The sequence below is a fragment of the Aythya marila genome, assembly GCF_965140915.1.
Source record: "Aythya marila genome assembly, chromosome: 1".
In the NCBI taxonomy this organism is placed as follows: Eukaryota; Metazoa; Chordata; class Aves; order Anseriformes; family Anatidae; genus Aythya; species Aythya marila.
Window position 1 is genome coordinate 144,656,524 of NC_139042.1, and position 12,039 is coordinate 144,668,562.

The window sequence follows — 12,039 nt, forward strand, 5'->3', positions numbered from 1 at the left end:
AGCTGTGTTAACTCCACCTTCCCACAGTGCTTTCTTATCAGGGTTATGTCAGCAGATTCAGGGGGCTTTCCAGAACATCCTGACCCTTGATGTAAAAAGCACTCAGGCCTGGAATCTGTTGGAAGTGATTCTTGGTGCAACCGATCCCTCATGACCTCCCGTAAGGCTGTCCAGGAACCACATTTGCTAATGGAAAAATGAAAGTGGTGACCTCGTGTGTTCCCAGGCCCTGCAGGTAAAGTCCTGCCCCACACACCAAGGCTTTTGTCCGTTTTGGACAATTGCTTTCCAGCAGGCTGCATGGCGAGTCCCACACCTGCCTATGCTGCTGATACGAGCAAGTGAGTAACAGATGTCTCTGCAGAATAGATGCTGTAATTCACTGCTTTGCTGTATGAATGTGGAGAGCATCTTTTGGTGGAAAACAGGTGGTAATTTTATTTAGATCCAACTGTATCACTGAGCAATAAAACTAATGAGATGATAAAGCCCTGCCAGGCTTCCCATTTCAATAAACATCTAATCTTGAAATTGTTTTAATCAAGCTTCCTTATCAGATGTTCTCATTACTGTGCTGCTGGCACACACCTGAGAGTATCGCTTTGCCTCAGTTCAAAGGGTGATGCTGTTTTAATTTGGACTCTTAAATCCTTTCTATTTCAGGATTAATTTTTTTGTGTGGCCTTTTCCAAAGGCAGTGTGTATCGTTAAAGGGGCTGTGCACAAATGGTAACGTGCTTGCTTTTTCTCTCACCAGAATAATGAAATGGTAGAACTGCAGAGGATACGAATGAAGGATGAAATTCGAGAGTACAAATTTCGAGAGGCGAGGCTCCTGCAGGACTACACTGAACTTGAAGAAGAAAATATCACTTTGCAGAAGCTGGTGTCCACTCTGAAACAGAACCAAGTAAGCACTGGGAGACTCTAGGTGCTGTGCTGGAAAATGACGGCATTTTCTCAGGTTTCCATGATGTGATCAATCAGAACACTTCGATAGAAGTTTCTTTGTGTGTGTATGTGTATTGGTATTTTTTTAGTTGGATTTTTGCTGGATGTTTATTCCGTAACAGTGTTATTGGCCATTTTTTACATATGAGGTGGCCCTTACCTCAGTTTTGGGAAAATCCTGAGGGACTATTTCTGCACAGAACTTTGTAATAGTGGGATAACGATTACCATATCCATGATTGCATCTTTTCCCTTTCTGTGTTTCCTCCCCTCCCTCCCTGCACACTGACCTCCATGCCGAGCAGCAGGAGCAGGTCAGCCCTCCGTTTCCTCTTACTTTGTTTCCTGTGTTCCTTTTCCATGTCTGAAGTGGAGAAAAGAGGAAATAATCTTTTACCTGTTCTCCTTTTTCTTTCTTTTCACTGGGTTTTCCTGTACCAGTGCTGCTCTCTGCTCAGCAATGCTAACCTGCACATTTGGCATGCTCCAAAAATAGGCAAAGGGGTGTCAGGTGCTCCTAGTTTCTTTTATGTTTTCCCTGTGGCAGTGACATGCAGCTGACAGCAAGGCAGCATGCTGTAATTCTCACTGCAGTGCAGAATGTTCCCCCAGGAGCTGGTAAATCAGAGCCCTTTACATCCAGATGCAAACAGTGGTTGGGTCTGTCCTCTTGCCTTTACAAAAGTACAGTTTCCTTTGCCTCCGGATATAAAAACTGCAGAGGAAGTCATCAGGCACACAGTTGTCTTTTAAACTGAATGAAAGAGATTTGTTCTAATGTCAGAAAACTGAGCTTGCCATGATAAATAAGTACGTATTCAATCTGGATGATGAAACAATTTCTTTTAGACACTTCCCACACCAGCATAACATAGTGCTCTGTAACAGCATTTCCCCAACTTCCAGTAGATTGCAGTAGTACTGCTTCGCAGACCCTGTTTTATATCCTAGGCTATGTAATGGTTCATTTATCAAATAGCTAAGACCGGCAGTTTCTGGCAGCAGTCTGTTAGTAAGGCTGCCTTATTCCAGCAGGAATATGCAGCACTATTTCATCTGTCTTTGCTATTCTACCCCACTAGCACAAATGGAATTGAAGCTTGTAGAACAATGGAGCAGTGCTGCAGAGAATGCACAATTAATGCAAGTTGGTGTCATTCCCTTATTTCACACTCTGAAACTGAATTTCTAGCAGATCATCTTTATGTCAGAGTTACTTAACAAGCCAGCAAATTTTGCCTTTGAGGAATATATTTTTTCCACATCAACCTCATAGGAGGCATCTTCACAGGAAAAATAAACATAAATACCCCTTTAAGGACCATCATAGTTTCCCCCAGAAGAAAATCTGTTTACCAGTGTTTGTATTTGTCATAGTACATCATTCTTAATGGAATCAAATGCTGGCACTCTGGGGAGAGAAAAAGCATTGCCACATTTTTGAATGACATAAAAAGTCAGTCGTTTTGTATCACATACCCACGCACATGTGATTCCAAAACCAATTTTAATCTACAAGATAAAATATCAAGAGCATTTTATATTTTACTACTCTAATTTACAAAACCATATGTTACAAGTATTGGTGAGAAACTGTCATCATTTTTGTAGCTTTTGTAAGCAAGAATCTGTGATATGGTTACTGTATGGATAATGTAGAACTCTGGTTTTCATATGGACTTAAAATGGAAAAATGGAAGATGTGTGTTTTTTGTTGTTGTTGCGGTTTGTTTTTTTTTCTTTCCCTCCAAGTCTTTAAGTTATAAACATAGATACTTGTTTGGATTTAATATTTATATATATATTTAGATGAACATCTTTCTACAATCACAGAAGATACCTCGTACCTAAATGGAAATTTCAAAATACCACAGATTTTTCTTTTCTCTCAGTATAACTTGGAAACTTTCTTTGTTGTTCAATATTTTTTTCATTCTCTGGATTTGAAGATTAGTACTTTGATTTTTAAGCTTGCCTTTCCAAAAGCTTATGAGTACCAGATGTTTGACAGGTTGATAAACATTCTACTCCAAAAGGAATGGCTAATGTTTTTGTATTCACCAGAATCTTATAGTTTGTTTAAAAACATACATACATACATATATCAAATGAAAAATATTTTAGTCAATGGCTTAAAATTGCACATAGTAATGCATATTCATTTGAATTAGAAATATCTCAAATGAAAAGTTTTTTTTTTTTATTATTTTTATTTTTATAGAAGCATGAAAGTTCAGAGTTCTTTTCCTTCTTTGCTAAACCATCAAATTATTTCACCCAATACAGGGAATTTCAGGGAATTTTTGGCACTTAGAAATGAAATGGTGGATGACTAAATGCTTAGAATTAAACTAAAAATCTAAGTATGATCATTTTTATCAGTCTTCCTTTTCAATGCTGTGGGATTTTTTAGCAGTGAAAAGGAAGATGAGGAGGGCCAGCAAGGGAAGATGTGCCACTCTGGGGAACTTCTGCACTGTCTTTACATTGCTGAGCAACTGGTTTCAAGCTAGAATTGGTTTTCTGTAGGCTTTGCTTCTTTTTAGGTGCAATAGAGAGGACTGCACTTTTGTTGTTGTGGGAGATGTCAGAGTTGCCTTTAAGAAGAGAGCTGATTACCTCAGCCCACACTGCACGTAAATACACTGATAAAATCCTGCAATGTGTATGGGGCTGTCAAAGGCAAAGGACCCGTGAGTCCTTCCAAGGCTGGTGCAGCAGTGCCAGGTTGGTGGTGGAAGTGTTTCAGGCAACAACAGGTTGCCACGTGCTCCAAAATGGCATCCCTAAACACAGTTCAAGGACTGTGTGGCTGAATGTACTATAGTTTAGGCATCTCAGAGTTTAAAGTGATTGTGTGAATAGCTAGATGTCCAATTTTTAAAATTAAATGCTTTTTGAATAAAGGAGAACATGTAACGCAGAGAGGAGTTGAGTCTCTCCTGCAGTTTCTGCTCCTTCCATCAATATTTTTGAACACCACTGAGACACCAAGGTACTTTAGAATATCCATGCCTGAGTGACTTCACATCTGGTAAAAATTTAGATATGAAGTAATCTTTGGAACACTTGTAATTAATAAATCAGCCTATATTAACCTGAGATCTATTTGTACCATGATATACCAACATTGCTAATGGTAATTCGTAATAAATCTATGGTTACTAGCACACCTGCTACTAAACAGCTTTCTTTCCATGAAATACATTGTTTATTGTCATAAGTTATTTGGGAAAGGTGTAACATTTCCTGTTTCACACCTGCCATAAAAAGTGAGCAGTTGAGTCTTCAACAGAGAAAGCTGCACTTGCGTTTTCTGTGCAGACATTTCTTTGCAGCTGCAGGCAATGCCTGGTATTTAACTTTATATCTTCTGTAGTACCTATTTCAATAAGGCTGATAAATGGCAGGTTTTCATGACTCAAGTTTTAGTATTATGAATGTTCTTTGTCTTGTCTAATTCAGGTTGAATATGAAGGCTTAAAGCATGAGATTAAACGATTTGAGGAGGAGACAGTGTTGCTTAACAGTCAGCTAGAAGACGCCATCCGGCTGAAGGAGATAGCTGAGCATCAGCTGGAGGAAGCCTTGGAAACTTTAAAAAATGAAAGGGAGCAAAAGAACAATCTGAGAAAGGAACTCTCCCAGTATATCAACCTCAATGATAGTATGTATAATAACCATATTAATATATCAGTAGATGGATTAAAGTTTGCAGAGGATGCGAGTGAGCCCAACAATGATGACAAAATGAACGGACATATCCATGGGCCTCTTGTGAAACTCAATGGTGACTACCGAACTCCCACGGGTAGGAAAGGAGAATCTCTGCACCCTGTCTCTGACCTCTTCAGTGAGCTCAACATATCAGAAATACAGAAACTGAAGCAGCAACTCATGCAGGTAAGAGTTCAATTTAATGTCCTAAAACTTGTGGGCACACATCATATGGACCCAGGTGCCAGTTTTTGCATTGACCTCAATTTACCCCAATGTTGTTCTTGACCATGTACATGTATTTCTACTTTGGCGTTTCTCCATATTCAGATTTTGCCAGAAATAACCTTAGAGGACAGAATAACTGTCTGTGCAGAGTCAGCATCATCTGAGCTGATGTTTACTGGGAAGAGTAGAAAGGGACTTAGTTACTGTAGTTGCAGGTGGCTAGATTCTCTTTTTCTGGTTTAATAATGGGAAATATTACTGAGGTTGCAAGTAGAATAACGTCCTCTTCAGTATGACCAAAGTTATCCTGGAAAAAAGTGAAATACAGGTAGATTTAATTATGATCCTTGCAAGTCAGAGTTTTTTTTTGCCATTAAACTTAGCATGCAATCAGGAGAGAACAAAAGGGGAGAAGCATTCCTCTTAATACCTGTGCACTCACAGAGCATCTGAGGTGTCACGCAATGGCCTTGTCCATGTGGGCAGTGCCAGCAGATGCGTAGGTGAGTGCATGTTGATCATTTATTTTCAATTTATACAGGCTCAGCCCAGACATAACCAGAATAGGAGCTTGGGGTGTGATACAAAATAAAACTCAAGCTGATAGCCCAGAGCTGACATTATCTTAGAAAGGAGTACAGTGCAATACAGTGAAGGGGTCTGTCCAAGCTTTTGAGCATCAGCTCTGCCAAAAGAGCTTGAAAGGTTTTGGCACCCTCAGAGAAACATCCAGCATTTTCTAGCTGTGGGATGACAAAGAGAGGATGACAAAGATCTGCTTACAACATGAAAGATGATTTGGAGGTAAAGTTGAGCAAACCCAATTTTCAGCTCTTGCTGGATAACAATAAAATCCCCATGAGTTTGTCCTGTATTTGCTGCAGTGTTGTTTTATTTATTTAATTGCCAAACTCACCATGGGAAGTTTTGATCTGAGCTACGACAAGGAAAAATTTAATGGCATCTAGTGCAGTTTACTTTGATGCAGAATATACATATTTTAACCAGAAAAGCTTGAAATTTGGAATTTTATTTCTGTGAAAAATTCTGGTAGAGACTCTTCCAGTATTAAAATAGAAACAGCATGTATATTTTGCTTCTACATACATATTATATGCAAGTTGTGATTTTATTCAGAAATACGTTAAGAAAAAATACCTGGTTTCAGAAAAACGTGCTTTGATATGTTCATATTTTAATATACAGTTTAACTATATTCAAGCATAATTTACAATGAAGAGTATGCAATAAAAATATAAAGCGAAAGCTGTTGGGAAATTAAAAAACAAGGTTGTTTGGCTAAGTCTTTTCTTGGTTATATTAAGTATTAAGCTTGTTGAATCAGCAGGCTTCTACTTGAAAGATACTGTAAATGTGTTTATAATCTCTGATTTTAACATTACTTACTTCTTTTACACTCCTTAAACAAAGAGTCAGCTTTCTGACAGTCACTACCTGCTAGCTGTCCATCTTAGGACTGTAGAAGGACCCTAGAAGATAAATCTAACCATTTTTTGGTCACAGTGGCTTCTTTGGGCTCCAGCAGCTCATGGAAATAGCCTCCATTTTTGTTCAGTATTCTAGTGATGTTAAAAGGTTTGAAAAAGGGAGACTGTCCCTAGCTGGAAACCTCGTTTCTTTAGATACTGGGAAGGCTTACTACAAACTGCTGATGTGTCCTCTTTTTAAAGCAATCATCTTCTCTGTTTCATTGTATCAGTGCACCCTGGGTCACACGAATTAACTGTGAAAAATTCCATCAAAATTTTTTCTCATGGTAAGAGGGAGATTTAATTGGGTTCAAACTGACAAAAGGTAATTCTTCAGTGAAATTGGATTTTTTCTCCTCAGCAGTGTCTTTGCCATGTGTTGTTCATACAGTCATGTCTCAGTATTTGGTACATACTCCTCTTCTTTACTCAGAAGAAGTTTATACCATGACAGAGTGCTGAAAGAACCGACCCTCTCCTTGGGAAGCATTGTTGTCTATAGGACAGTGGGCTTCTTCTTTGAGAGAATCAAATTAAGATTTGCCATTTTGTGCATGTGTGTGGCAAGTTTTCATAGTCTTCTCTCTCAAAAAGAAGCCTGGACCAAAAAAGTTAGCATGACAGATAAAGATCGTTTTGCAACTTTGCAAATTCTAAAGAGGCTGATTCTCCATGATCTGTGCTGGTCCCTAGAAGAGATTCAATTGCAAGTGAAAACTTTCCATCTTTTAAATCCACTAGATAATAAATGTTTTGATGAAAATTCTCATATTCCATTTGCTCCAGGCTTTCTGTTCTACTTTCACTTTTCTTATCCAGTGGGAAGAATTATCCATCCCAGTTTTAAAGCCTAGGACTCCTCTGTTCCTGGTGCTTTCCCAAGGCCAACATTATAAAACTTAGATTAAGCTTGCTTTTAAAAAAGAAAAAGTGTCAATCAGCCCAGATTCTGACACTCCTCCAGTTGCCTGTTACTCTCTGACAAAAATGATGTGTCTAAGATTCAACGTTCTTGAAGTGAGTTCTCCTTTTTGTTTATTCCAGTCTCACCGGGAATTGGTCACTGATATTCTCTTTTTTTTTTTTTTAAAGTTAAATAGCAATGCTATAATTGGCTTCCATAACTGCAAACTATAAAACAAATTGGAAAGGAAAACTTCTCAAACTGAAATCTTTGAAATGAAGGATACACTTCAAAATGGGTACAAATACTTTTGTATTGCTTTTATTTTCACTTTAAGATAATGACAAGGATCCTTTCCACAGCTACTAATTTTATCATAAAAACAAAACAAAACCAAACAAAAACAGATGGAAGAAGAGCAGCCTATTCCCAAACATTTGTTCTGTGTGGAAAAAAGACTATTGTCTAGAACAATAAATGTAACTACTGTCCTTAGAAACAGCAGAGTTGTTAATATTCAGAAGGTGCACTGTGGGCTCAGTTGGGGCTTCATTTTTTATCCCTGGAAGTAGGAGCATGTATTTATCTTCAGGCAGAAGTGGATTAATGTCATCCATTATTACTGAACTAGAATGAGTAAAATTCAGTAGATCCGTGTATTTCATTTTACTTACTGTACAAGATGGTGTATGGGCTTTAAATTTGCATGTTTTCTCTGGAAACAATCCTTCCTATTTTAAAGAAGTGTTTGTTTCCAGTCCCCATTTATGTTTAGCAGAAAAATTATTGTAAATGATCCCTATTAGCTCTGTTGCAGTTTTTCTTCATTATAGAATATGACAGCTGAGGTCAATAATCTGGTAGGACTCTGATAAATTTAAGCAGACACTGAAACACAGTGCTTCTTTAGCACCAAGTTTTTTTGTTTGTTTTTGTTTTTAATGTAAGAAAGAACTCTTTGGCTGTTAATTTTTACAGTGGTGGAATCCACTGTTAATTGCCTGCTTCCATGTGAACATACCCACCCACACATGTGGACACATATGCTTTAAAAAGCCAACTGTCTTTGCTGCGTGCATCATTATCCTTGCTTCTTCTTACCATAAGGTGAGACGGTCCTTTAAATTACCAGAAGCTCACATGTATCTCTCCTTACCAGGCTGAAGGAATAAATACCTCCATTAGCTGGTGAGGATAATGTAATTAACACTTCAGCCTGCTGTGCCAGGTGGTAGCAACTAGAATTCAGCTGAGAGCTGCCAGGGAGAGCAGACCTCAGGCAGGCTACTCAGTGGAAAATTCATAGGGAAGATAATGAAAATGCTTTTGCTGGTAGCTCTGTGTTGGTCCCCAGGATAGGCCTGGCAGGGAAATCTGCACAGAGCCATCACTGTTTAAGAAGGTGACTCGGCAGGAGGGAGGACTGTGCTGTTTTGCGTTTTCTCTCGGTAAACCAGATGCTCAGCAAGAGTGGGATGACACCAGTGGTGAGCTGCACGACAGGCTAAAGGCAGACTGGCATGGCAACTCAGGAACAGCTGTACCAGTGTACTTATTGCATTCAGCTGTCCTCTTCTGCATTACAGCACAGGCTATGTAGTGCCTAAATGGCGCTTCCTATATTTAAGGAGACAGATTTTTCATGGGTCATAAAATAATGATGATGCTTTTTTTTTTTTTTCTTCTGGAGTCATCAGTCACCTGCACACAAGAAAACTAGGACGACTATTTAAATGTTTTTAACGTGGCTTCTATTTTTAATCTTACGGTCTTTGCCTGCGATCGATTGCAAGTTATAATTGAGGCAATGTTTTGAAAGCTTTTCTGTAAAGCCAGGGGATCATCATATGCCTTAGTAACCTTAGTATTTTTGAGCAGCAGCTACTGCTCAGAAGCCCCATTATGAGATAACAAGAGTCTGAACCACTGTTTCAAACATTTTGTGAGACGACATTAATAAGCTCAAAGTCTCTAAAAGGCTTTTCTTTTCCATCAGTGAGTTTCATGGTGGCTGCTTTGACTCTTCCAAACACTACCTGGGGAGATGCTGATAGGGAAGGCAATGCTTTTTTGAAGGGTCTTTCAGAACTGACAGCTTTGAATTCTCTGAATTAGTAATTCAGTCACGCACAATGGAAGTGTGGAACATGATGTCTTCGCACATCTAAATACTGGGCTGAGATACTGCAGCAGAGTAAGAGCAGTCAGCCTGATAGGCTCCAGATCCTACTGCAAAGGCCACGAGAGTGAGAATCATGCCATGCCCCTGTGCCTTCCTCTGCTTTCCAATTCACAGCTCAGAACAGGATGAAGGCAAAGAAGAAAAAGTTGGAACATTACACTAAAATTTGAAATGAGAATCATTCAGGTGTGTTATGAGCAGTGAATATCTGAGCAGATATTTCTTGTTCGCTTGAAGATGCTGTGCTTTAAAACTACAAGAAGAGTCCTCTAGGTCTTCTTCCACTTTTCAACATCCACATTTCTCTGTGGTTATTCAGAAAGGAACTTAATAGGTCAGAACCAGTGGTTTGTTAATTATACTGCAAATTCCACTTTTTCTGCATTATCCTTAAAAGGATGGATTTTGCTTTCCTTGAAGTGCTGGGGAATGGGGCTTCCTAGAAGCTTCATGTGTTCAGGCTCCTGATCTGCGTTGTATTCACACATGGTGGGTTATTTGATGTAATTTCTAGAAATGTACACAGCCATTTGTTTACTGTATTTGCATTCAGTAATCAAGCCCTCCTTTATGAAAATTTGCAACAGTCCAAAGATATAAATAAAAATTGTGGAGGATGGTAAAGCTATTCACAGAAAATGTGAATTTAAACTCCACTGGGAGATGTGTATGTATCAGTGTAACATGTTATAGTTGACAGTGATGCAGTTATGCCTATTAAAATTCAGGGAACATATGTCTTGATAAATCCAGTATTATCACGCTAGCTGACTATGCACTTAGGGCTTGGGCACTAATTCTTCCGTGGGCAATGTGTGAGATACTGCATATGGCAGCAGAAGCTGGGACTTCATAATCCTCTACAAGTTACACGTATCTCTTTGATTTAATTTCATGGCTTAGGGATATATGGGTCGAGTCTTTTGGAAGCCCTCAGGTTGCATATGCAGAGTGGGGGAATGGAAGTGATGAACATGATTGGCTGAGTTTGGCGTTCAGCAGAAAAGCATGGGTAGGATCAGATGCCAGGTGTCTAACTTTGACTCTGTTGCAGGTGGAGAGAGAGAAGGCAATTCTCCTGGCCAACCTGCAAGAGTCTCAGACGCAGCTGGAGCACACAAAGGGAGCCCTGACCGAGCAACATGAGCGAGTCCACAGGCTCACGGAACACGTCAATGCCATGAGGGGGCTGCAAAGCAACAAGGAGCTAAAAGCAGAGCATGACTGTGAGAAGGGCCGAGATCCCAGCGAGGAAGCACATGACTATGAAGTGGACATCAATGGCTTGGAGATTCTAGAATGTAAATACAAAGTAGCTGTTACAGAGGTGATAGACCTTAAAGCAGAAATCAAAGCCTTAAAGGAGAAATATAATAAACATGTGGAAAACTACACTGAAGAGAAGGCCAAGTATGAGAGCAGAATCCAGACATATGATGAACAGGTGACAACCCTGGAGAAGTCGACCAAGGAAAGCCAGGAAAAAATGGTCCACATGGAAAAGGAATTACAAAGGATGACAAGCATAGCGAATGAAAACCACAATACCCTCAACACCGCCCAGGATGAGCTAGTGACATTTAGTGAAGAACTGGCTCAGCTCTACCATCATGTCTGCCTGTGCAACAACGAGACACCAAACAGGGTTATGTTGGACTATTACAGGCAAAGCAGAGTCACCCGCAGTGGCAGCCTGAAAGGACCAGATGACCCTCGAGGTCTCCTTTCCCCACGACTTGCCAGAAGGGGAATGGCATCGCCCGTAGAAGCCAGGACCCCAACCGAGCAGGTGACAAAAGAGGCCATGGAGCCTGGCAAGGAGCAGAGCCCAACTAAAACACCTACAATTTCCCCTGTCATCACAGCCCCTCCTTCCTCCCCTGTCTCCGATACCAGTGACATTCGCAAAGAGCCGATGAACATCTACAACCTCAATGCCATAATAAGGGACCAAATCAAGCACTTGCAGAAGGCTGTAGACCGGTCGCTGCAGCTGTCGCGCCAGCGTGCTGCAGCTCGGGAGCTGGCACCCATGATTGACAAAGACAAGGAGGCCTTAATGGAAGAGATACTGAAGCTGAAATCCCTCCTGAGTACCAAGCGGGAGCAGATAGCAACCCTGAGAGCAGTGCTGAAAGCCAACAAGCAGGTAAGGTACCAAAAAGGGAGCCGGCTAGGAGTGCCTGTTATTTACACAGGTCACTTGCAAGCTTATCCATCAGTATTTCAGGGGGAGAGATTTTACTGAGCCTCTCAATCACAGTGATGGCAGGCCTTTCTTATCTACCACCCTACCTCCTCTCTAAGCTCTCCATCTCTGCTTTTTTCCAGCACCCATCTTAAACAAGGGCTCAGGCAGCAGAGAGAGTGAGGGAAAAGCAGAGGAGAGAGATGGGGAGGGATCCACTACAGTCAAGCACTGCAGCAACTTTAAGGAAATTAAATTAAAAAACAGAAAGCTAAAGCACACCTCTTGAAGAGAATGGCAGGTGTAAGAGTGCAAGCGGTCACCTTGGATTGTATAGAGCAGGGCATTTTTGTGATAAAACACCAAGTGAAATGCTGGG

At 40.2% G+C, this 12,039-nt stretch overlaps 1 protein-coding gene across 8 annotated transcripts in view; it reads left to right on the forward strand.

Moving 5' to 3' along the window:
• The window catches only part of BICD1 (BICD cargo adaptor 1), a 253,943-nt gene that overhangs the window by 120,334 nt on the left and 121,570 nt on the right, over positions 1 to 12,039 (forward strand). For all 8 annotated transcript variants that reach the window (XM_082751452.1, XM_082751454.1, XM_082751451.1 and 5 more), the window contains exons 3-5: positions 758 to 910; positions 4,417 to 4,854; positions 10,527 to 11,621. In XM_082751452.1, the coding sequence (XP_082607578.1) occupies positions 758 to 910; positions 4,417 to 4,854; positions 10,527 to 11,621 (1,686 nt within the window). The remainder of the gene's footprint in view (positions 1 to 757; positions 911 to 4,416; positions 4,855 to 10,526; positions 11,622 to 12,039) is intronic.